The sequence below is a fragment of the Miniopterus schreibersii genome, assembly GCF_964146895.1.
Source record: "Miniopterus schreibersii genome assembly, chromosome: 20".
Lineage (NCBI taxonomy): Eukaryota > Metazoa > Chordata > Mammalia > Chiroptera > Miniopteridae > Miniopterus > Miniopterus schreibersii.
The window spans coordinates 20704537-20725567 of NC_138122.1; the positions used below are offsets into that span (position 1 = coordinate 20704537).

A 21031-nucleotide genomic window follows, 5' to 3' on the forward strand; every position below is an offset into this window, starting at 1 on the left:
TTAATTTTTTTTTTTTACTGATTGATTTGAGACATCGATTTGTTGCTCCACCCATCCAGAGCATTACTTTTTATAGGCAAGTTTTAAAAAAAAAGTTTAAGTAGAAATATCCTACAAGTATGGGACTGGAAAGGGACAGGGCTGTAAGGAATTTACAAATCTCTGCAGTTCTATGATGAGGATGGCAGTAGGAGCATCTTATTTTTAGGGCAGGTGGGAACTTTAACACTGGGGGAAAAAGGGGCTGATGAGGAAGCGAATGGCGTGAACCTGCAGCCGGGGGAGCGGCGGCTTCGGTCTCGGGGTCGCCTCTCACACCCTCGGTCATTAAACTTCCAGGCTCGGCGTCAAGCTGGACAGGGCTCTGAATCGAACTACTCTCCCCATTTTACCAAGAAGGCAACAGAAGCTCCGAGGGGTTCCAGCGCTAGGATGTGACCTCGACCCTGAGCTGACCTCAGAGGCCAGGCTCCTGGCGGCTGAGCGCCGGCGGGCGACTCCCCTCCCGTAAAACTCAGCAGCCGACCACCGCTTCGGCGTCCGGTCCACAGGCTCGGGACACGGCAGGGGGCCGGCGCCAGCACCCCGGGGGCGGCGTGTCGGAGCCCGAGCCTGGAGGAACCGGGAGCTCGGCCACGGCCCCGCTCCCACGGTCACTGCACGCCCGTCCTTTCCTCTGCGCAGCGCTCGCGGGGCTCCCAGAGGAAGGAGCGAGTCCGTCCCGGGCCACAGTCGGGTTTCTCCGGCGCTCTCGGTTTCTCTCAGTTACGGCTCGACAGCAGCCCCTCCGTCCCCGCCAAGGGCCACGGGCCGCAGCGGCCACCTTCGCCAAGAGAAGCGGGCAAGCGAGCCCGCGCCGGCGGGACTGCCAGAGCGCGTGCGCGGGGCGCGAGCGCGGAGAGGGCGCGGCTGGCTGCGGCTGCGGCTGCGCACAGACGGCGCCAGACGCTGCGCCTGCGCAGTGGAGGGGCGGGGCGGGAAGGAGGGAGGCGGTAGCAGCGGCGGCAGCGGTTGCTGAAGAGGAGGAGGAGGAGGAGGAGGGGGAGCGGAGGGAGGTGTTTCTGTCAGTTCCGGCTGTTTGTTCGGGAAGTGGATCCGCCGCTGCCGGAGCAGCCCGGAGGGAGCTGCGGTTCGCGAGGCCAGCACCGACCCCGCCCGCCTGCCCGCGCCTCCCCCGCCCGCCATGGCCCGGGACTACGACCACCTCTTCAAGCTGCTCATCATCGGCGACAGCGGTGAGGGCCGAGGCGGCCGCAGGCGGCGTGGGCCCTGCCGGGCGCGGCCCGCGGGGGCCTCGGGGCGGGCAGGCAGGCGGGGAGGTGCCGGCCCGCGCGAGGCGGGCGGGCGGGGCTGCCCGGCGGTCGCTGGCCCCAGAGGCGCACCGGGGGGTCCGGGCCGTGCGGAGGAGAGGTTGGGGCGCAGCGCGGCGGAGCGGAGGAGCCGGGCGAGCAGGGGTCGGGGCCGGCGCTCCCGGTCCACTCGCCGCGCCTGCCGCTGCCTCACGTGTGACCTTGGTCTAGTCGCGCGATCTCTGGAGTTGGAGAGACCTGGGTTGGAGTCCTGGGAATGCCAGCTTTCTCACTGTGTGACCTGGGCAAGTTGTTTCGCCTTTCTGAGCCTCAGTTTCCTCATCCGAGAAGTGGGAACTTGCCTCGCTGCTCGCTGGGGGTGGTGTGAGCATTTGATGAGATAAAGCTGGAAAAGTGCTTAGCGCAGATGTTTTCTATTGATATGGTAATCAGTCTCCTTGTAAGCCTCAGTTTCTTCCTCTGCAAAGTCGGCATGTTCCCACAACCTGCCTCATGGGATCCCTGTGAGGTTTCAGTAAGGTAAGGCAGGTAAAGCACTTTGCACAGGGCCTGGCCCATCTTTGCTGAATTGCCATTGCTCTGTCTCCGTCTGGTTCCGTTTCCTCATCTGTAAAATGGGCTAATAGGGTTGGCCTTAGTGGGCTGATTGAGTGTTCAGTGAGCTAATGCACAGGTAGTGTTCGGAACAGGGCCCGGCTCAAAGTAACTGTTCAATATTTGTTTGCTCTTATGTGCTGTATGTATACTGACGGGCACTGGAGGTGGGTCAGCCAGTATTACAAAAGTGTGCTGACCATGTCCGCACTCCTGGAGAGATCCTAGGTCAGGGCACTGCAGCCTCTCCGGTGCCCAGTGCAGTGCCTGGCGCCCAGTAGGTGCCTAACGCATATTTGTTGAATGAATGAATATTAAGTATCCTTGTAAGCGGTAGTCTGGTTTCTGGAAAAGGGTGGAGGGTAGAGGTGTTTGGAGTGTGGCGGGTACGCAGGTTTATGGGGTGACCAAGAGGTCAGGGAGGCAGGCCTCAGGAGGTTTATGGGAGCATAACTGAGGCCCTGGGATTATATGATGGGGAAGGAGGCTGGGGAGCACGCAGAATTTATAGACCTGACCAGACCGGAGTTGAATGTGGACAGGGGGTCATGTGACTAGAGGCAGAGACCAGGTTGGTGGTGGAGCCCATGGATGGTTAAGGAAGGAGGGGACCAAACCAAAGGAGTCGTAAGTCCCTGATGTAGGAGTGTTGGGTGACAGTGTCATAGCTGGGCCAGGGGAGTGGGTGGGTTTTGGTCTCACTGTGAAGCTGGATTGAGATGTGGTTGGTGGTTTGGATCAGGTAAAAGCTGGCTGAGGTTTCCGTGGTTACCAGTGGAAGGGAGAGGTAAGAGGAAAAATTAGGGGTTAACTACGGAGATGTAGAGTAGCTGCGGTTGGGGAAGGAGTTAGACAGGAGGAGGTTGTGGTTTGAATAAAAGAAAGCCAGACAAGCTGTGTAGACTTGCTCTTGGAGATGGCCTCCGGCATTCCTCTGAGTCCTGAGGCTTTTTATGGCTTTACGGGATTTGATTTCAGCCCTGGCCTTGGTTCTGAGGGGCTGGCCTTGGGGTGATTTCTCTCCTTTTGGAGTTAAAGTCAGCCCACTATGGTCAGGGGTCCTTTTCCTTCTGCAAGACATCTAGGGCCTGGATTGATATCCAGAAATGAAAAGCATAAACTCAGCAAGAAGATGCGGCTTGTTGACCTTTCTTCTCCTGAAAACCCAGGGGTGGTTTTGGCCCCTTACTCACAGTACATTTGGCATGGTGTATTGATTTTTTCACTCGGAAGTCAGGTGTGGGAGAAGACTCCCTGGGTCAAGATTTATGTGATCTGGCTCCTGGTTCAGTCTGAGCGTGGAGGACTACAGATGCTTTGTAGTAGAGGAGACAGTTGCTTTGTAGTTTAAGTTCTACCGACAGTGAGCCGATACTCAAAGCCAAACCCTTAGGAGACTAGGGAGATGGTAGCCACAGACGTTCAAACTAAGCTTTGGCAACCGAGCAAGGAGACGAACATCATGCACTCCCCTGACCTGGGCTCCTTCTGTGGATGCTTCCTTGAGGTTTATCAAATGATTCCACACGCTCTCGCCTGGCTCTCACCCTGTGCCTGTGTAGTTTGTCAGATAAGCAAACTAAGGCTCAGAGGAGTTGACCGACCTGCCCAAAGCCACACAGCTCATCAGAGGCAAAGCCAGGAGTTAATGCACATGGATTCACGTGTGAGCAGCTGGTATCAGGCCTGGCAAACAGTAGGCCCTCAGTGAATGTTAGTTTCTTTCTTTGTAAATGTAGAGTTCTTCCCACTCCGCCACGTTGTACACGCTTCTGGAATACATTCCCTCAGCTCCTGCAGCTCTTCTTTATGCCTAAGGGTCTTCGCTTTCTCTTAAGTTCTGACATTGGCTCTGATTTGTAACAGCATTTCATCTCATCCAGGAGGCCAGCCATCCTCATTCCTAGAACCCGGAGGCTGGAGTGGCCGTCAGTGAGCTAAAGACTTTCGCTTTACAGAGGAGTGAACCGAGACGCAGAGAAGGGAAGTGACTTGTTGGAGGTTATACAGTGAATTAGTTGCTGAGCCAGGTTTGAAATTGAGAGCACTTTACTTGAAGGTCTAAAGGTCTTCAACAGTCTACTAGAACTGAAGCCAAGAGGAGTAAGGGAACTATATAGCCCAAGGGAGGAGCAGGGCTGAGGGCTGAGATTTCTGTGGAGGCTTTTTGAAGGCCAGAGCATCTGTGTAGCCCAAAAGGCAGAAAGCAAGGGAGAGAGGGAGTGTGCTGCAGGGAGCACGGTGATGACAGAGTGGTGTGTGTAGTTTTTGCAGAATAAATCTGTGTCTCCTGGCTACCGAGGCATCGAGGTCCAGCCTCTGCTCCTTGCAGAGTAACAGATGATGGGGCTGGACTGGTTGGGTTTCATACTAGATATGGCCCTTGGGAAGCTGTTGATTCAGCTGTGGTGAAGGTAGATTGGGACTTGTCACTCCCCTCCTTAGGCCAGTGCTGTGGGATGAATGGTAGCGGTGTGTTTTCCCAAAGAGGCCTCTTCCAGGGATATTTAGGAGATGGCATTTCTCAGGGTGGGTGTTTGTTCCATTTAAAGGGAAGAGCAATGCTGGAGGTTGGTGTCAGGCCCAAATTGAGGCTCGGAGGAGCCGTTGATGTGGTGACTGTAGTGGTCTTTCTGCAGCCTCGTGGTTTCAGAAGCTCTGCATAGGAGCTTGGGGGTGATTGGAGGGGACCCAGAGAGGCCAAGCTGGAGGGAACTCTGCTGCTTTATTGCTTCATGCAGAGAGAGCACCTCCCTCTTACCTGTTTTAGATGTAGAGGAGTCAGATAAAATTTAACTTAAAAAAAGGATTCTGCTACTCCCCAAAGTTTGAAAACCACTGCTTTGGCTCCTGTTAATGCTGCAGTCATAGTGTTAGATAGCATAGCTGTCAATGTGATTGGCGTCCGTTTAGTCATAATTCATTACACAGTGTTTCACTGGCACCTACTAAGTGCTGGGCCTGGCTTCCAGCACATTGAATGTCCTGGGTGAGGCTAGATCGCCTTCCTAGAAGAACTCACAGCCTAGTTGCCCAGACATAGCTTGTAGCTGAGTAAGCGGACCCAGAAGTCTCCAGGAGGAAGCAAAGGAGCTGGCAGGGCTGATGGGGTGTTGGTGTTGGGCAGAGCTGCGTGAGGGACCCAGCCCAGGACTGGGCTCTCCTTGGGCTCAGCAGGAAGCCTCGCAGAGGCAGCAATGAGGAAGTGGCTCAGAGCAAGAGCACTGCCGGCACAGGCAGGGGCTGAGCAGCAGGTACCATGGGTGCAGTACCCCAAGCCTGCCTTTGGGAAGGTCAGACCCAGGTTTACTGCATAAAACAAGTTTTCCTGGGCCTCCCTGGACATTGTATTCACTTGGAGAAGTCTCCAGATGAGATCATCAGAGGATTTCTGGATTAGTTAGGGTTAGAGAAGCAAAGCTGGGGATGGGGGTGGAGGTAGTACCCTCTCTGTGGTGCTGATGAATATACTGTGGGCTCCTCCCCACGAATGTGCACATATACTCAACATTTGCACTTAGTTATGGGGGTTCCTGAGACCCTAGGCTAAGATCTCTTCAAATTAGCTTTTATAGCACTGCTGCTAAAAGCTGACCAGGAGTGAGATGCAGGAGCCTCTTTGGGGTCTTTGTATTCAACTTCCTGAAAGGGACACAAGATGACTCCCTGAGCAGTGTATCGGAAAGAGCTTTAGAGCTCTGGAGTAGACAGCCCTGGATTCAGATCTCAGCTCACACTTCCCATGGAGGCCCCTAGGCCAGCTGCTTAGCTTTTTGGAGCTTCAGTTGCCTCATTTTAACAGATGCAGTTGGAGTTATAGGAGCACTGAAGTGCCCACCACACACACAGCAATATATGCATGCTAATTCTTTCCTTCTGTGGTCACTTGACCCAGCTGGCCTTAGGGGTGTTGGGGGTAGGGGATGGGACAGGAGGACACATGACAAGTTGCACCTGGCAGGCTAAAGCTGCTGTGTGTTGAAGTAAAAGGAAGCCAAGCTTACGACGGTTCCGCCTGTCTGGTAACAAGTGTGCCAGCAGACGCTGTGGCAAGTGAAATGCTCTGAGTAGATGGGAGCTGTTGGGCTGATAGGTGTATGGCAGACACCCCTCCTCACTGATCCAGCTGACAGTGACATAACTGGGGTAAGATGGCTGACAGTTGGTTCTAGTTGTCTGGGCCTGGTTTCCTCACCTACAGAATAGCCCCAATGATCTCAAGGGTTCTTTGCAGCTCTGCAGGTCCTCGCCTCACATTGCGCACAAACCAAAGCTCCATACATGATGTGCAGTTTTCTTGGGACCATGTTTTAGATGCACGTGGGGGCCCGTATCATTTGGTTGACCTTTCCCTTCTTTATTTCTGTCATCTGGTACCTTCCTCTGGGTTGCTGAGGCTAGCCCTCAGCACAGAACCTGGGCACGAGTCCTTTTCTCATCTCTCTCCTGGGCTTGGGGGGGCAGTTTGTCTTACACTAGGACCCTGGAAAAGGTCAGAGATTGAATGGGGGAGATGTTCTTGGGGTGTGGCTGCTTGAGATCAAAAGCGTCATTGAGGAGGGAGCTGGGTCTCTCTGAGCTTAAGAGTTAGGACCTGAGTGTCCTCTCCCTGAAGAAGGAAGGGGGGCTGGGTTGGAGGGAGGGGACCCGTCCCTCCTCTCATCTCCTGCTTGCTTTCTTGCAGGTGTAGGCAAGAGCAGTTTACTGTTACGTTTTGCAGACAACACTTTCTCAGGTGAGTGTGCCCCTGGGGTGCTGCTGGGGTGTTTCGGTTTTGAAATCTTTACCTGGCACCAGAACACACCTGCCTCTGCCTCATGTCGGAACCCTTGTCATTCCGATTGCAGGCTGAAGGAAGGGGAAGCAGAGGGAGACACAGGTTAGAAGCCTCTGTGGTTGGTTTTAATCTGTCTGGTTCAAAAAAATCCTTTATAGGCCCATACTTTGGCCACCCTGGGTCTTTTTGTGCCCCAGCATTTAAAAAAGAAAAAAAAGTTAAAAAAATTTGCAATTTAGTATGTACCTGTATAAAATTTCAAACAGGAGGACTCAATGACGTGAGAAATGAAAGCTCTCCCTTCACCTGCCACCTCTGGTGCGCGGGTAGCCTCTGGTCAGTATGGTGTCTGCTTTCCAACATTTCTTCTCCTCTCCACATGCAGTGGGTCAGCAACTTGTCTTTCCCTCAGGGTATCAAGGCTCACCCTTCCACGGCTACATACAGACCTCTGGTTCTTTTGAATGGCTCTGAAGTTTCCTGGGCTGTGCATGGATGCACATGGTTCAGTAACAGCGCTCTTGATATGTGGTAGCTTCTAGTTTCAATGATGCTGCATTTCTTGGGCTGCATTGTGTGTTTCTTCTTGTATAGAAGAAGAGTCAGAGGGCAGGAAGTATATGCATTTAACTTTTTCATAGTACTCTGAGCTTTCAAAGCTATACTAAGTGAACTGACACTCTCACTGACCCATCAATGCTGAGTCTTAGTAGTCTTCATTTTTGCTAAGCCATTCAGCAAAAAGTGCTATCTTGTCTGTTTGTATTTCCCTGATCACTGGTGAAGTGGGTGTGTTTTTGTTGGTTGAATACATCAGGTTCATTGCCGAGGCTTGGGGCTGGCTTGGCCTCTGACGAAGGATGAAGTGACTGTCTTGTAGGGAATTCCCTATGGTGTGGTTAAGGGGTGAGCTAAAACTAGGAAGTGATTCCATGGCTAACGCCTCTCTTGGTGGAGAAGTGGGTTTCTCCCAGCAGTCGTCCTGCAGCACCACTGGTGGTGTGATGTGGAAAGAGTTGTCTGCGTGACCGTGAGCCTGACTAAGTCTCAGCTCATCTGTAAAGTGGGACTCATCATTGCCCTTCCCACAGAGAGTTATTGAGAGGGTCACTTGTGATATTGCAACTTACAGTGCCTGGGACCCAGTAACCTTTCCATACCTACCAGCGGTTATTGCTAGTACCTTCTGTTCAAGGCTGGTCACTAAAGGGGCAGCTTCTCATTATGTTGAAAACTATTCCTCTTCCTCCTTATGACTCTTGACTCCCCATCCTATCGGCTTCCACTCCTGGAGGGCTCTCTTTTGCCTTGTCATTCCTCTTGATTCTGCTGCCAGTATCTTGATTCTAGCCTGAAGCATTACAGCAGCTCCTACCCACCCCCATCAGACTGCTGAGTTTATCTTGCTGGTACACAGCTCTGCCAGGGGCTTGCCCCTGCTTAAAACCCCAGCAGCCTTCTCTTAGGTGAGCAGAGTTTATAGCAAGGTTTCTCCACCTCAGCACCTTTGACACTCTGCACCCCATGATTGTGTGTTGTGGGGACCATTCTGTAAAGGATGTGGAGCAAAATCCCTGGACTCCACTCACCAGATAGCATTGCCCCCGTACCCCCATTTGTGACAACCAAAAATGCCTCCAGACATTGCCCAGTGTCCTCTGCAGGGACACAGCCCTCTCTGCTGAAAACCACTGATCTTCATAATCTATTTTCAGCTCACCTCTCTTGCTTCTACTGTTCATTCATTCTCTTGTTTCACAATCTCTCTCACTCACTCGCTCATTCATTCAGCCACCAGCTGCTTGTTGAGTGCCTGCAGCAGTAGGTGCTGGCCACACTCCTTGGTGTCATCCAGTGCTCACAGAGTGCCTGGGCTGGCTTGTTTTTGAATGTTCTCTCTCTGTTTTGCCTCTGCTCTTTTCCTCTGGGTGGGATGTCTTCCCCCCACCTAATCTCAACCTTTGACATTTTACCTATTCTTTCAAGCTAGGCTAGAATGTGACCTCCTCCCCAAAGCCTTCCTTGATCTCCACCCCACCTTGAACTTTGACCTATCGTCTAGAGTTTTGACACTTCATAGAGTCAGTTGTGTGTGTGTGTCCTGTCTGCAGCACTGTGTTATACTGTAAGCTCCAAATGGAGCAAAAACGTGTCTTAGCATTGGTGCCTTGGTAAGCCTTGACAGGACTGTTACATTGGCCAGAAATTATCTTCCACTCCATCATTCACACAGATACCCCAGGAGAGCTGTTTATAATGCAGCTCATGCCCTAATGAAAACCTTCAGTGCCTTCCCGTCACACCCAAGAGAAAGTCCAAGCTCTCCAAATGGTACAGATGCCCCAAGATCAGGCCTCTGCACCCCCTCCCTACCTGCCTCTGATTCTGTACTTGACCTCACATGACCCCCTCAGCCCACTGCTATTTTTGCTACTGTCTCCTCTGCCTTGAGCATTGTTTTTCAAATTGCAGGTCATATGACTTGTGTGTTAGGAAGTTAATTTTGTGGCTTGTTTGGAACAGAATAGAAAAGAAAAAACGTAAAGTGCATGATAGCCTCCCACCATTCTCAGGCCATAGCTAACAAACAGCCTGGCCACTCTAATTAAAGGAGCCTATCCCTCCCCCCAGTCACATCCCTGGTTTTCCTTCCTTAGTGGCGCTTATCTCTTTATCACTTTGTTTCATTGTATCATGTCTGTTGCCCTCACCTTGACTGTGGGCTCCAGGGGGCTCCATCAGGGCAGAGAAGTGTCTTTCTTTCTTTTTTAAAATTGATTTCAGAGAGGGGAGGGGGGGGGAGAGAAACATCAATGATGAGAGAGTCATTGATCGGCTGCCTCCTGCACACCCCCTACTGGAGATCAAGCCTGCAACCCAGCCATGTGCCCTGACCGGGAATCAGACCATCACCTCCTGGTTCATAGATTGACGCTCAGCTGCTGAGCCACACTGAGCCATTCCGCCCAGGTGGGATCACTTCTTTCTTATTCAGAACTATGTCCCTGGGACCTCGAACCTGCTGGGCCCAGAGTGAGCGCAGTCTAGTCTGACTGGGGCACCTGAGGGCCTCGATAACGGGTGTGTGCTTGCAGGCAGTTACATCACCACAATTGGAGTGGATTTCAAGATTCGGACCGTGGAGATCAACGGGGAGAAAGTGAAGCTGCAGATCTGGGACACGGCTGGGCAGGAGCGTTTCCGCACCATCACCTCCACGTGAGTTAGGGTGGCCTGCCCCCATTCTGACCTCTCGCCACCGACATTGGACACACTTGAGTGACTTGTCTGGGTTGTGGTAGAAATGTCACGGGGTGGGCCTCTGGGGCTGTCGGGATGTAAGCTCCTTGCTGGCCACAGTTGGTGGTGTCAAGCTGAGCCTTCCCCTTCCTAAAGATGTGAGAGGAGGAACAGATGAGGTATGGCTGCTGTCCGTGGGTGGGCAGTGGCTGAGCACCCTGACTCGGGGCTGGCAGGACAGTATCTGTCAGTGTACCCTCTGGCCCATGGTTCCTTTGTCTGTGAAACGGAATGACAGTGATACGGGCTTCACCTGGCTGTCAGACACTTAGTCAATGACAGTTATCTTTCTGGGTTGTCAGTTGTACAGCTGGGGTCAGCTGTGCAGCTTCCCATCACCGACCCTGACTTCTGGGCGCTGGCTTCTCTCTGTTGGGAGGCCTGGAAGGGGCTCTGGTGCATAGGAGGCTGTTGAGAGGCCACTACTTGGCCTCCTAAAGCTGGTTACTGGGAACCCGGTTCACCCAGTGGGCTGCTCTCCTGTGTTGACGCAGCACATTTGTGACACTTAGCTGCAAATAGGAGGAAGACCCAACTGGAGCTCCAGACGCCTGGAGTACTGTGGAGGGGCTCTTGGTTGTTGGGCTGTTAATGGAATAGGTTTCAGGAAAAAGCAGGGCTCTGAAGGCAAATGGTTCGGAATTTACATTTCTGTTCTGTGTGACCTTGGGCTAGCTGCCTAAATGTTCTGTGCTTCAGTTTCCCAGAGCATTTATCTTTAGGCTTTGCTTTAATGCTGAGTCCTGTGTGCTAGATACCCTGTGCTGGGCCTCACAAGGATCTCATTGAGCCCTCTGCAGGTGATACTATTATTGTCCCCATTGTACAGATGAGGGGACTTCTGAGAGGGCTCCTGCTTCCATGGTGGTGTAAGCACCAAAGTAGGAGCCAGTGTCTGATCCATAGTAGCTGCTGCTTTGGTAGGCCTCTCCTTTGTCTCCCTCCAGTGGTCCCTGTGTGAGTGGGGGCGCTTGGGAAGGTGGGTGAGGAAGTTCTTCGGCCAGAGATCCCTTTCCTGCCTTCAGCATGGAAACGGGGCAGACCTCAGGCTGGCTGCAGAATCTTCCGAGGGTGGGAAGTGTGAGGGGTAAAGAGCCCCTGTGGTGGTGGCTGGCAGCATGGGGGGGATGTTAGGGGCTGCTGGCTGGGTGACCCTGGTCAAGGGGCTGGATCCCGAGCAGTTGTTGTGGGTTTCTGTCGCTGGGCTAGCCCTGTAGTGAACACTTGTATACTGTGGTCCGAGATGCCCCAAAACCCCAGGGGTCCCGTCCTGCGGTCTGCCTAGTGTCGCTTTCTGTAGCTACTTGCTGATGAGCTTCCTGAGCCCCTAGTGTCTCAGTAACTGTTAGCGAGGCCTTAAGGAGGCCAACTGGGGTCAGAGGCTCTTTAGGGGAGGATGGGTGTCTTTGGGTGCCCCGTGTGTCCAGGCCCAAACTAGACTAAGACCTCTTGGTCAGACCAAGGCATTGACTCCGGATGTTCTTACCCTGGGCTGAGTCTGTCGCTAAGGACATTACCTACTTCATTTCATTTAATCCTGATAAAAAGAGTCCTGTCATTATTTCCATTTTATGAACAAGAAAAGTGAGGCCCAGGGAGGGTGAAGTGACTTAGCTAGTTGGTCAATCAGGAGTTGAATTGAGGTTTGATACCAAGGCTCTTGCCTTTAACCAGTCCACAGTCCTGTTCTCTGCTGACCCCTCACCCCCAAGGGACTGGGGCTGAGGCTGAGGCAGATGGCAGGTTCTCTAGTGCTGCCTGTGGGTTAAAACCAGTCAGGGAATTCAGGCAGCTGAGATTATTGGGCCTGTGGCCACAACAAATGCTTTGGGCTGTGGGCTCTGGGGTGCCTGGGCCCTTTTAGCAGAGAACCCACAGCCCCTCCCCAGGCTGCCATGAGGTCAGTTTCTTTCAGGGCGGGGTGGGAGGGGGTGAACGGCCTCCTTCATTCTGTTGGGGAGATGAGTTAATCACCTGCCTGAGGGCAATGTGTTTGTTTCAGGGTACTTGAGAAGGGGCAGCCCTGCACCCTGGCACCTGCGGTCACCACTCAGCCTCTGCTGGTTGTCCTGTCTGGGGAGGCTGAAGGTAGCTCCATTTTGGGGTCCCCGCCTCCGCCTCTCATGAGGCAGGAGGCGGCTCTGCAGGCCATGCCGAGGGGCCATGGAAAGACTTGACACTCGGTGATGGTAGCTGGTGAAGAATGAAGACTTGGAAGAGATGGGAGTTTGTTGTCTTTTCAGGGATTCGGGTGGTCAGGTACAATAGTGTGGCCTTTTCAGATTTAGGGCATTAAAAGAGAAACTAAAATTACATCCTGTTAGCCTGCCAAGAAAGAGCCCCATTGTCACCCTCTCACAGTTTCTTTCTTGTCTCTTGGTAGCTGGGTTTTGCTGACCAAGAGGTGTGGCCAGGGGTGTGGGTTTAGGGAGTAGTAGTGAGGTGTGGGATAGTGAGATGAGAGGGAGAGGTGACGATACCTGGCCCTGGAGTTAGATCTTCTTGCCCTTACTTTGGCAGTGTGACTTCAGGCAGGTCACTTAGTCTCATTTCCTCACTGGTAAAATGGCAACCCCCGTTAGTCATACCAGGTGGTTGCAAAGGTTAATTGGTAGTGGATATAAAGCGCTGGGCACTGTGCCTGGCACAGATCTAAGTTGTGGTGAGTGGAAGTGATTACTGATGGCGGTGGTAACAGGTGGCCCAAAGACACTGGTGCCCTCCTGGCCAGAGCTCTGAGTCTTCGTGTTGCTGGTAAAGTCCCTTGTCTGGGCCCCAGAGAAGGGTGGAGTTTCTCAGGGAGCAGTTGGGGCTTTGTGCTGGGGCTGCAGGTATTTCTTGGCATCTTTAATAACCTTTAGCAAAGGAGGGTTCCTAAACACATTCCACTGTCCACACTTTGCTGGCAGGGGAAAATTGTCTCTTCCCAATTCTTGGCCTGCACTTGTACCTGCTCAGGTGGGTGTCCACCAAGCTGAACAGGTAATAACCTGGCACTCTCAGTAGCAACTGCCGGGGGGCAGGGGCAGGGCTGGTTCTGGGGGCACAGTGCTTAGATAGCTTGATTGGTAGGGCCCCCCAATGTAAAGCTGTGGGCACTGGTTCTTACCTCATTGTTCTCAGGAGCCCCTGGTGAGTGGGAATCTCTGCAGCTCTGAGTGGTTACAGCGTCGGGCAGGGGTGTCAGCTGCGTGTTGGTCTGGGAAGGCTCTCCAGGGAGGTGGAAGTGTGAGGCCCTGTCCTCTTCCTCCCCAGGTTGACATCCTCCCATCTGTCCTACTGAACCATGGGAATGAGTGAGACAGTGTCTGAAGGGGAATGTTTATACCCTCCTGCCTTCCAGATCTTCTAGCTGACCTCAGGCCGTGGGGTCTGTATGTTTGGAAGGTGGCATATGTAGGACACCCTCTTCTGAATTGTGCCTGTATGCCCATACTGTTTCCATGCTCTCCCTGCCACTGGCATGGATGAGTGGCAGGATGGGAGGTGCCCACCTGTCTCCAGAGGAGGGAGTGCAGATCTTGGCAGGGTTTGACAAATGGTGTGTCTTCTTGGAATGGCATTTTACTAAGATTTGAGGAGAGAAAAACAAGGATAGTGAGCCCTGGCCCATGTGGCTCAGTGGATAGAGCATCAACCCACACACCAAAGGGTTGTAGGATCGATTCCCTGTCAAGGGCACATACCAGGGTTTCAGGTTTGATCCCCAGGCCCTGGTCAGGGCGCATGTGGGAGGCAACCAGTCAGTGTGTCTCTCACGTTGATGTTTCTCCCTTCCTCCCATCCACATTTTCTAAACTCAATGGAAAAAGTATCCTTGGGTGACAACAAAAAACACAACAAAAACCACACCAAGGGTAGTGATAATATGATGCCAAATGCAAAACTTGCCTGAATTTTTAAAATAAAACAAGAACCTCAAAGAAGTTTCAAGCTAGTGGCAGACTCTGAACACCGATTTGCCACCTTGGGGCCAGGCACTCACTGGTGCCTTGGAGACAGCGTGAGATTCAGTGCTGCTGAGCATCCCTTCCTGCTGGCGGAGGCACAGTGCCAGTGCGTCCCTGTGAGGCCAGGCAGAGACTCAGGGTGCCTGGTTGGAAAGCGTTCGCCCCCTCCCAGTTCCTGGCTGCAGGCTGAAGCTCTGACACAGACCCTGGCCCTACAGGTATTATCGGGGAACCCACGGGGTCATCGTGGTTTATGACGTCACCAGTGCCGAGTCCTTTGTCAACGTCAAACGGTGGCTTCACGAAATTAACCAGAACTGTGATGATGTGTGTCGAATATTAGGTGAGACTGGGCTCACTGGGATGGGGACAGTGGGGTGGAGGGTGCTCTGCAGGGCCAGCTGACTTTGCTTTGCCTTGAAGTGGGGAATAAGAATGATGATCCCGAGCGGAAGGTGGTGGAAACAGAAGATGCCTACAAATTCGCCGGGCAGATGGGGATCCAGCTGTTTGAGACCAGCGCCAAGGAGAATGTCAACGTGGAAGAGGTGAGGCCTGGGCCAGAGCAGGGGCAGGGAGGGAGTGGGGCCCAGCTCCGCTCCACCACCATGCCCTCCACTTCCCCACGGCTGGCCTGCCTGTCTGGGGCACCCAGGTGGCGACAGAAAACATCATAGGAATTGCCAGGTCCTTTGAAGTGTTAGCTCACATCTCAGCAGTTCTCTGAAGTAAATTACTTCCACCTTTCAGATGGGAAACTGAGGTTCCAACTTAAGGAACGTTACCTAGGTCGTTAAGAGGGCGAATTAAACTTAGACCTGTCCATACCACAGCCATGCATTTTCCACTCAGTTCTCTGCCTCACTGTCCCTGCCCTGGCCCCACTGCTGTCACCTCTTCCTGCTTTCTAGTTTTCCCTGTGGCCTTGGCCTCCAGAGCTCAGGTGGCACCTGCTGAGCCTCCAGCCTGGCAGCTTCCCTTCACTTCTGCATGGCCTGCTGGAAAGTAGTCGGAAGTCTATGGGAGGAATGCTGGGCCTTTTGCCACAAGCCCAGGCTCGCTGCGCTCAGGGCTTTGGGCGAGTCCTGCCCACGGTGTGTGGAGTCCAGAGGCCCAGGGAAGCTGGATTCCCACTGCATCCTGAACACCCCGTGCTTTAGTCAGGCTAGGATCACAATATGGGTCTTTCCACGTGGGAGCCTGTGGTGGGGTCCTAGTCACCTTGGGTGGCAACTTATGGTCCCTAGGCTCCCTGTGTTCCTCTGTAGATTGGGGTGGGGTGAGAGTTCCTGTCCCTTGGATTGTGAGGAAAAAGTGAAGCAAATTGTCACGTGCTTGATGATACCTTTCCCGTGGAGGACAGAACTGTGGGTTGGTAGGTGGATCCTGGCATCACAAGGACGTCTTGGGGTCTGGGGAAGGTTCTAGGCAGGATGTGCAGTGAGGTGGCATGGGGTGGGCTGGTTCTGGGTCCCTCTAATCCATCACCAGAGCAGGGGCACCTTTGTCTTGTCCAAAGATTCCAACTGAAGGAAAGGGGTTCTTTCTCTTTAAGAAAAAGATGGGAAAATCCTGAGAGATTGACTTCCCCTGGACACAGCTCATTGGTCTTTGATGTTGTTCCTCTTTGACCTTTATAGTTCACCACCTCCTTCTAGAACGGGTGTGGGGACATACATACCAAAAAGCTCACGAGTAGAAATAGCTGGGCCCTGGGAGGTGGCCTTGCTGGCCAATAGAGGTAGCACCGAGACAGGGCCTCCGCACGAGGTCTGAGGCCTGCTCTGCGTCCTCCATCCTCACAGATGTTCAACTGCATCACAGAGCTGGTCCTCCGAGCAAAGAAAGACAACTTAGCGAAACAGCAGCAGCAGCAACAGAACGATGTGGTGAAGCTCACAAGGAATAGTAAACGAAAGAAACGCTGCTGCTAATGCCACACCCAGCCCACTGCAGAGACTGCACTGCGGCCACTCCCTGGCCCGAGGCCTGCAGGGCTTCTCGGGGGACAGTCTCAGTTTCGTGCCGTTATTTAAGAATTCTCTCCACGTTTTTGTATCTGGAGGCGCCATCGGCACTTCCTCCCCTCCCCCTCAAGTACCAAGAAGGTGTTGGACAACCTGCCCTTCCCTTCTGGTGCCCCTGGCCCCTGGCCAAGGCGCCTGGGCCCAGCGAGGACGCTGCCAGCGAGCGGACTGATTAACCAGTTTGTACATAATGTATATTGCTTTAACCGGCCGTGTCACCCTCGTCCTGCTCTGGCTTTGCCTCCCTAACGCCAGCCTGCTGCAACAGACCCTCCCCAGCCGCTCTGCCCGCCAGCAGCTTCCTGAGGAGAAAGGATCGCCACGTCTTTTGCCAACCTGGGCTGGTGGAGTGGGCTCCACGTTCCTCATTCTCTCCTGCAGGCCGTCGTTGACTTCTGTACTGGCAGGTAGTGGCTCACCATCTTCAGAGCCTGTGCCATCTGTGCTCCCAGCCCCTCCCTGCCCACCCCCATCCCCGCCCCCTACCCCTAACCATTCTGACAGCTGGGAGGCTTGGCCTTGACGTAGGCCTGGGGTTCCCATTAGAGGCCCTGCCCTCAGCTGGCCCAGCCCTTTAGTTCCACAGGAGTCACTCCTGCCCTTTGGCCAACAATTTCTTGTCCTGCCTTCTAGACGCCTCTAAGCTACAAACCCAGGGGAGTTGTGGCTTCTATTTATACCAACCTGTTTCAGTTCCAGCAGAGAGACAGGGTGTGTTCATGCAGGGACGGGGCTTAGGAGCATTATCTTAACAGCTAAGAAAACGAAGCCAAATCAAATGAATTAAGTTCCTCACACTTTTCTTCTCTTCCCGAGGCTTGGTTGGCACAGCAGCAAAAGTTGTGGCCTCTCCTTTGGGTCCAGTGTTTTTAGAAAAAGCAAATGGCTTCCTGTCATTGTGGGGCTGGGCTCTTGGCAGAGCAGCCCTGCCTTCCTGGACGTTTCTTGGTAGGAAAGGAGAAGGGGCCGCTCGCCTTCGTCTGTGTTGGTCCAGGGTGTCCCACTGAGTTCTTGGGTCTGCAGTGTGGGGAGTGGGTGCTGCTGGACTGTGGGGATGATGCCTCTGCGCTGGATGGCAGGCAGCCTCGGATCACTGACAGACTGTTTTTTAGTACAAAGGTAGCACGAGGATTTCTTAGCAGGTGGGAAGGAATGGCAGCTGGGCTGGGAGCCAGCCAGCTTTGACCTACCGTGGTCCCTCGGAGGAAAAACCAGGGTTATCTGCACTTGATTACTGTCCCCTTTCCTCCTCCTTGGGACACTTTATTCACCTTTCCCCTAAAAGGATCACGTAACCTGGGAATAATTTATTTCAACACCATGGTGTGTTTTATTAGATTTCCTTTCCTAGACCATTTCCAGGTGAAGCCCTGACTGGACAATCACATCACAGATCACACTGCAGATTTTCCTCGTTAACACTGTTGAGGGGTTTTTAATCAAAACGGGGTTTCAAACCTTTGACCTGTTTCCCCACTTCCCCAAACTGCCAAAACGCTGTGGTTCCATGTGACTGGCCTTCACTTTGGAGCCGCAGGATGAGTTGGGGGAGTTCTGTGGGCCTGGGAAGGTGGTGCTGTGGAGGGTGGCCGCAGGGCCAACCAGCAGGCAGCCTTGTCTGGTTGGGGGCCAGGAGCAAAAGCGTGGTCTCTGTCCTCAGACTGTCCTGGCCGATCATGGGTCCTGGGTGGGCAGCACACTCCACTCTGAGCATTAAGGTGACGCCAGTGTGGCAATGCTTGCAAATTCAAGCAATAAGAGGAGGGGGTCCTGGAAGTTTCCAGCCCAGGCTAGAAACCCTCGTGGCTTTTGGCAACTGGATGTCCAGACCCAGGTGGTGGGGTGATTTTGGTGACGACTGTGCCTGTCCCGCTGAGTTAGTACGCATGAATGGGGGTGGGGTGGGGGTGGGGGACTCACAGGGCTGGACCAACGTTCTGGTGGACCTGATGTGAAATCCTGTCGAACAACAAAACTTTTAAATGGTTTGCTAGGATTATTTCTGTATTGAAAGTTTCTAATTATGCTTTTTAAAAAAAGTACTAAAAATAAAGGTTCAAGCTGCCAAATTTTCTTCCAGGGTCTGTTTCCTCTCTTTAGCTGTGCTCTGGGTGGGCCTGGCTTCTTCCACCCATTGTGTCCAGCTCTTGTTTGTTCTTGCCTGAGTCCTGAACAGGTGCCCCTCGAGGCCCAGGGACACTCTGAGAAGCCAAGTTCATTTTCTCCACGAGAGGTTGGTCCAGGTTGAGGTTCTCTGGTTTCATGCACTGGCCGAGAGTGCATGTGTAAGATGCCCGGGGAAGCGCCCTGTTTATTCTCCACATGCCCGGAAGGATACAGTGGAAGCTTTGCCTGCAGCGACTTCTTTCTGGCTTGAAGTTTCTGCCAACTGGAGGGCCTGCCCGTGCTGCGCAACTGCAGCATTCACTGGCAGGGAGCCCAGGCCAGGGTGGGCGTGGAGGCGGCGCCTTCGGCCACTGCTCCCCGAGCAGCTGTCACTGACAGGATGCCTGCACCCTCCACGGGAGGTGCCCCTTCCTGGCTGAATCCACTGGTTGGGTCCTAGTATATGAGGTGGCCTCCCAGGTGCGCATTGGGGACTCACTATTTCTGCTTCTTCATGCCAGCCAGTGGCGGTCCTGAAAGGCAAGCTGCGTTCGAACCAAACAACCCCTCCAGGCATGCAATGACTGAGGCGGGAAGCTCTGTAGAAATTCAGTTTATTCTTAGACTATTTTCAAAAGAAGCAGTGGTGCGCTGTTTTTCTAAAAATATGCCTTTATAGATTTATATATAATATGTATATTATAAAATCCATACATGTATTTACATGATTGCTACATACAAAAGTACAGCACTGTGGTATGTACATATCTATAGGTACATTCTTTCCGCCCATCCCTGCTGTGCTTTTCCCGGGTGAGGGAGGGAGACGATCCTTCGTGAAGCAGCTTGCGGGCCGACTTAGCCCCGGTGCCTCTGAGTGAGGGCCTCAGCAGAGAGGGTGCAGTGGCTGAGGAAGGAGCAGAAGCAGCAGGTGGCAGGACTCATCCTTTTGCAGGCCTAGTGGGCAGTATCTGGAGGCATCCACCCCGTGGTGACAATGCTGCCCATGAGGTGGAGGTGGCTGACCGCAGACCCCTCTGGGGCCATTCCGTAGCCTGGACTTGCTTGGCTGAACCAAGAATTTGTCTATGTGAGGGAAGCAGGGGGCTGGGAGGAAGAGACCCCTCCCAACCCAGGCCCCCTGAAGGGGAAAGGGCTGGATGGCTAAAGCCTGCAGGAGACCCGTTAGGAGACTGGCTGGCCAGGCCCTGCTGGGGGGGCCTGCACCGGCGGAGGCTGGGAGGGAGAGCAGTGGTGCCAGGGGGCAGGCCCTTCTGGGCTCGGGATGGCCTCCGCCAAGCCGTGGTAGAGCCCGCTGTGGCTGAGCACACGAGCACAGCCCCAGCCATTAGGCCCCATAGCTGGGTCTCCTGCCCGCAGAGGTGCTCTTGGCAGAGGTGCATGCACAGGGGTGAGGAGCTGCCTCCCCTTACTCCCTGGGCCAGGGGCGGGGGAGGGAGGGAGGGAGGCTCAGGCCTGGGCTTGGTGCCCTGCAGGACTAGGCCCCTGTGGCTCAGGCCAGCTGGGGGCAGCCCCAGCCCTCTGAGGCATGCAGAAAGGGCCTGTTTCTCCTGTTCCCCATGTTCCACAACAGGAGGGCAGCAGCGCCTGGGGGTGGGCGGGGAGGGCTGCTCCGGAGGGAGCCTGAGCCCTGCTCCACTGCGGATCCTAGGGAAGCCTCAGCTGGGCTGAGCTGGGCGGTGGGGACAGGGCTCCTGCCTGTCCCTCTATCAAGGGCAGCCTTCAGAGGCAAAGCGGGCCCTCCTGGACGACTTGGCCCCAGTGCGGGCAGGCCATGCACCACTGAACCAGGCCCAGGGAAGACCCTCGCATGCAAACTTGGTGGGCTAGCCCTCTCCCGCACCCCTTGCAGTCGCCTCCAGCCCACCCACCCTCGCTGGCCTGACTCCTCCCAACTTAAATTTTCCTGAAGAATGAGAAGAGCCGTTTGCCTTCAGTGGTGCTGGGCTCGGCCCCGCGCCCCACACCATGGGCCCTGGAAAGGGCAGCAGCAGGCCGGCTCCGTTCCTTCAGGTGCGTGTCCATCAGCTGCCGGTCAATGACCCTGTGCATGTCATCCTGCAGAGAGTAGAATGGAGGGGGCTGAGCAGGGCAGTGTCCTGGCACTGGGGTGGGCAGGGAGGTGACATGTCTGAAATACCGAAGGACAGGAGATGATGTGAGATGATGATGAGATGAGTGAGCGGCTGCAGCCAGGGCTGCCCCAACTGAGAAAGCAGCGAGCGTAGGTGCCGGGACACAGGAGCCACACACCACCTCCTCTCCTCAGGGCCTGGGCTGGCTTCTCCAGTGTTGCCCTCTGGCTGACAAAACTCCACAGACGGTTTGTCTCTACAGGCCCAGAGAGTGGCCGCCAGCTCCACACCAGTGCTCAGCCTCGCTTGTTACCGGCCCCCTCTGCCCTGCCTCCTGTATTCTTTGAGGCTGGGTGGGTGCCGCCCCTGTTCACAGCCTCAGCTTGCCAGCTCTGACCCAATGGCCTGGCCTCAGGCGGCTTCTGCCCCTTTTCCCTTCTAAGTATTACCAGCCTGAGCTACTGACACCTATGCACAACAGACAAGGACACAGACTCCCTGGGTGCCAACCTTGCTTACCAACAACCACATGCATCAGCCCCCTCCTTGCGAGGCTCCCATGTGGCAGAAACCTGGGCATCACCAACCACTTCAGGGCTTGACTTGCTTCAACTCAGGCCCGTTTCCTTACCCGCCTCACTGGGGTAGCACCTTTCCCCTTCCAATTTGTTAAAGTTGCCTAGAAAGTGCCCCCCTCACCTGACTCCACCTCACAGAACAGCAGCTTTGACCCCTCAGAGAAGCTTCTGGACAGAGCAGCTCCACTCTATTCTAGTTGCTAGATCCCAATCTTGTGCAAGACTCCATTTGGCAAAGGCATTCTGCCACTAACAGTGCGAAAACCATTGGTTTAGAAACACAAGCAGCCTGT

General features: G+C 54.1%; 2 protein-coding genes across 3 annotated transcripts in view; one reads left to right on the top strand and one right to left on the bottom strand.

Annotated features, from left to right (window-relative positions):
• Positions 1 to 963: 963 nt before the first annotated feature.
• RAB35 (RAB35, member RAS oncogene family) lies at positions 964 to 18032 on the top strand. The gene is made up of 6 exons (XM_081123667.1): positions 964 to 1235; positions 6589 to 6639; positions 9777 to 9900; positions 14150 to 14274; positions 14355 to 14479; positions 15737 to 18032. The coding sequence occupies exons 1-6, from the start codon at positions 1184 to 1186 to the stop codon at positions 15863 to 15865; spliced, it is 606 nt and encodes a 201-aa protein (XP_080979793.1). The 5' UTR covers positions 964 to 1183; the 3' UTR covers positions 15866 to 18032.
• Positions 18033 to 18661: 629 nt separating this feature from the next.
• BICDL1 (BICD family like cargo adaptor 1) overlaps positions 18662 to 21031 on the bottom strand; it is a 51512-nt gene continuing 49142 nt past the window's right edge. For both annotated transcript variants that reach the window (XM_081123666.1, XM_081123665.1), the window contains one exon: positions 18662 to 20143. In XM_081123666.1, coding sequence (XP_080979792.1) covers positions 19982 to 20143 — 162 coding nt within the window. In that variant the 3' untranslated portion in view covers positions 18662 to 19981. The remainder of the gene's footprint in view (positions 20144 to 21031) is intronic.

Coding starts and splice junctions, on each gene's coding strand:
- RAB35 (XM_081123667.1), top strand. CDS start 1,184: ATGGCCCGGGACTACGACCACCTCTTCAAGCTGCTCATCATCGGCGAC. Junction 9,901..14,149: donor TTCCGCACCATCACCTCCAC/GTGAGTTAGGGT, acceptor CTGGCCCTACAG/GTATTATCGGGGAACCCACG. Junction 14,275..14,354: donor TGATGTGTGTCGAATATTAG/GTGAGACTGGGC, acceptor TTTGCCTTGAAG/TGGGGAATAAGAATGATGAT.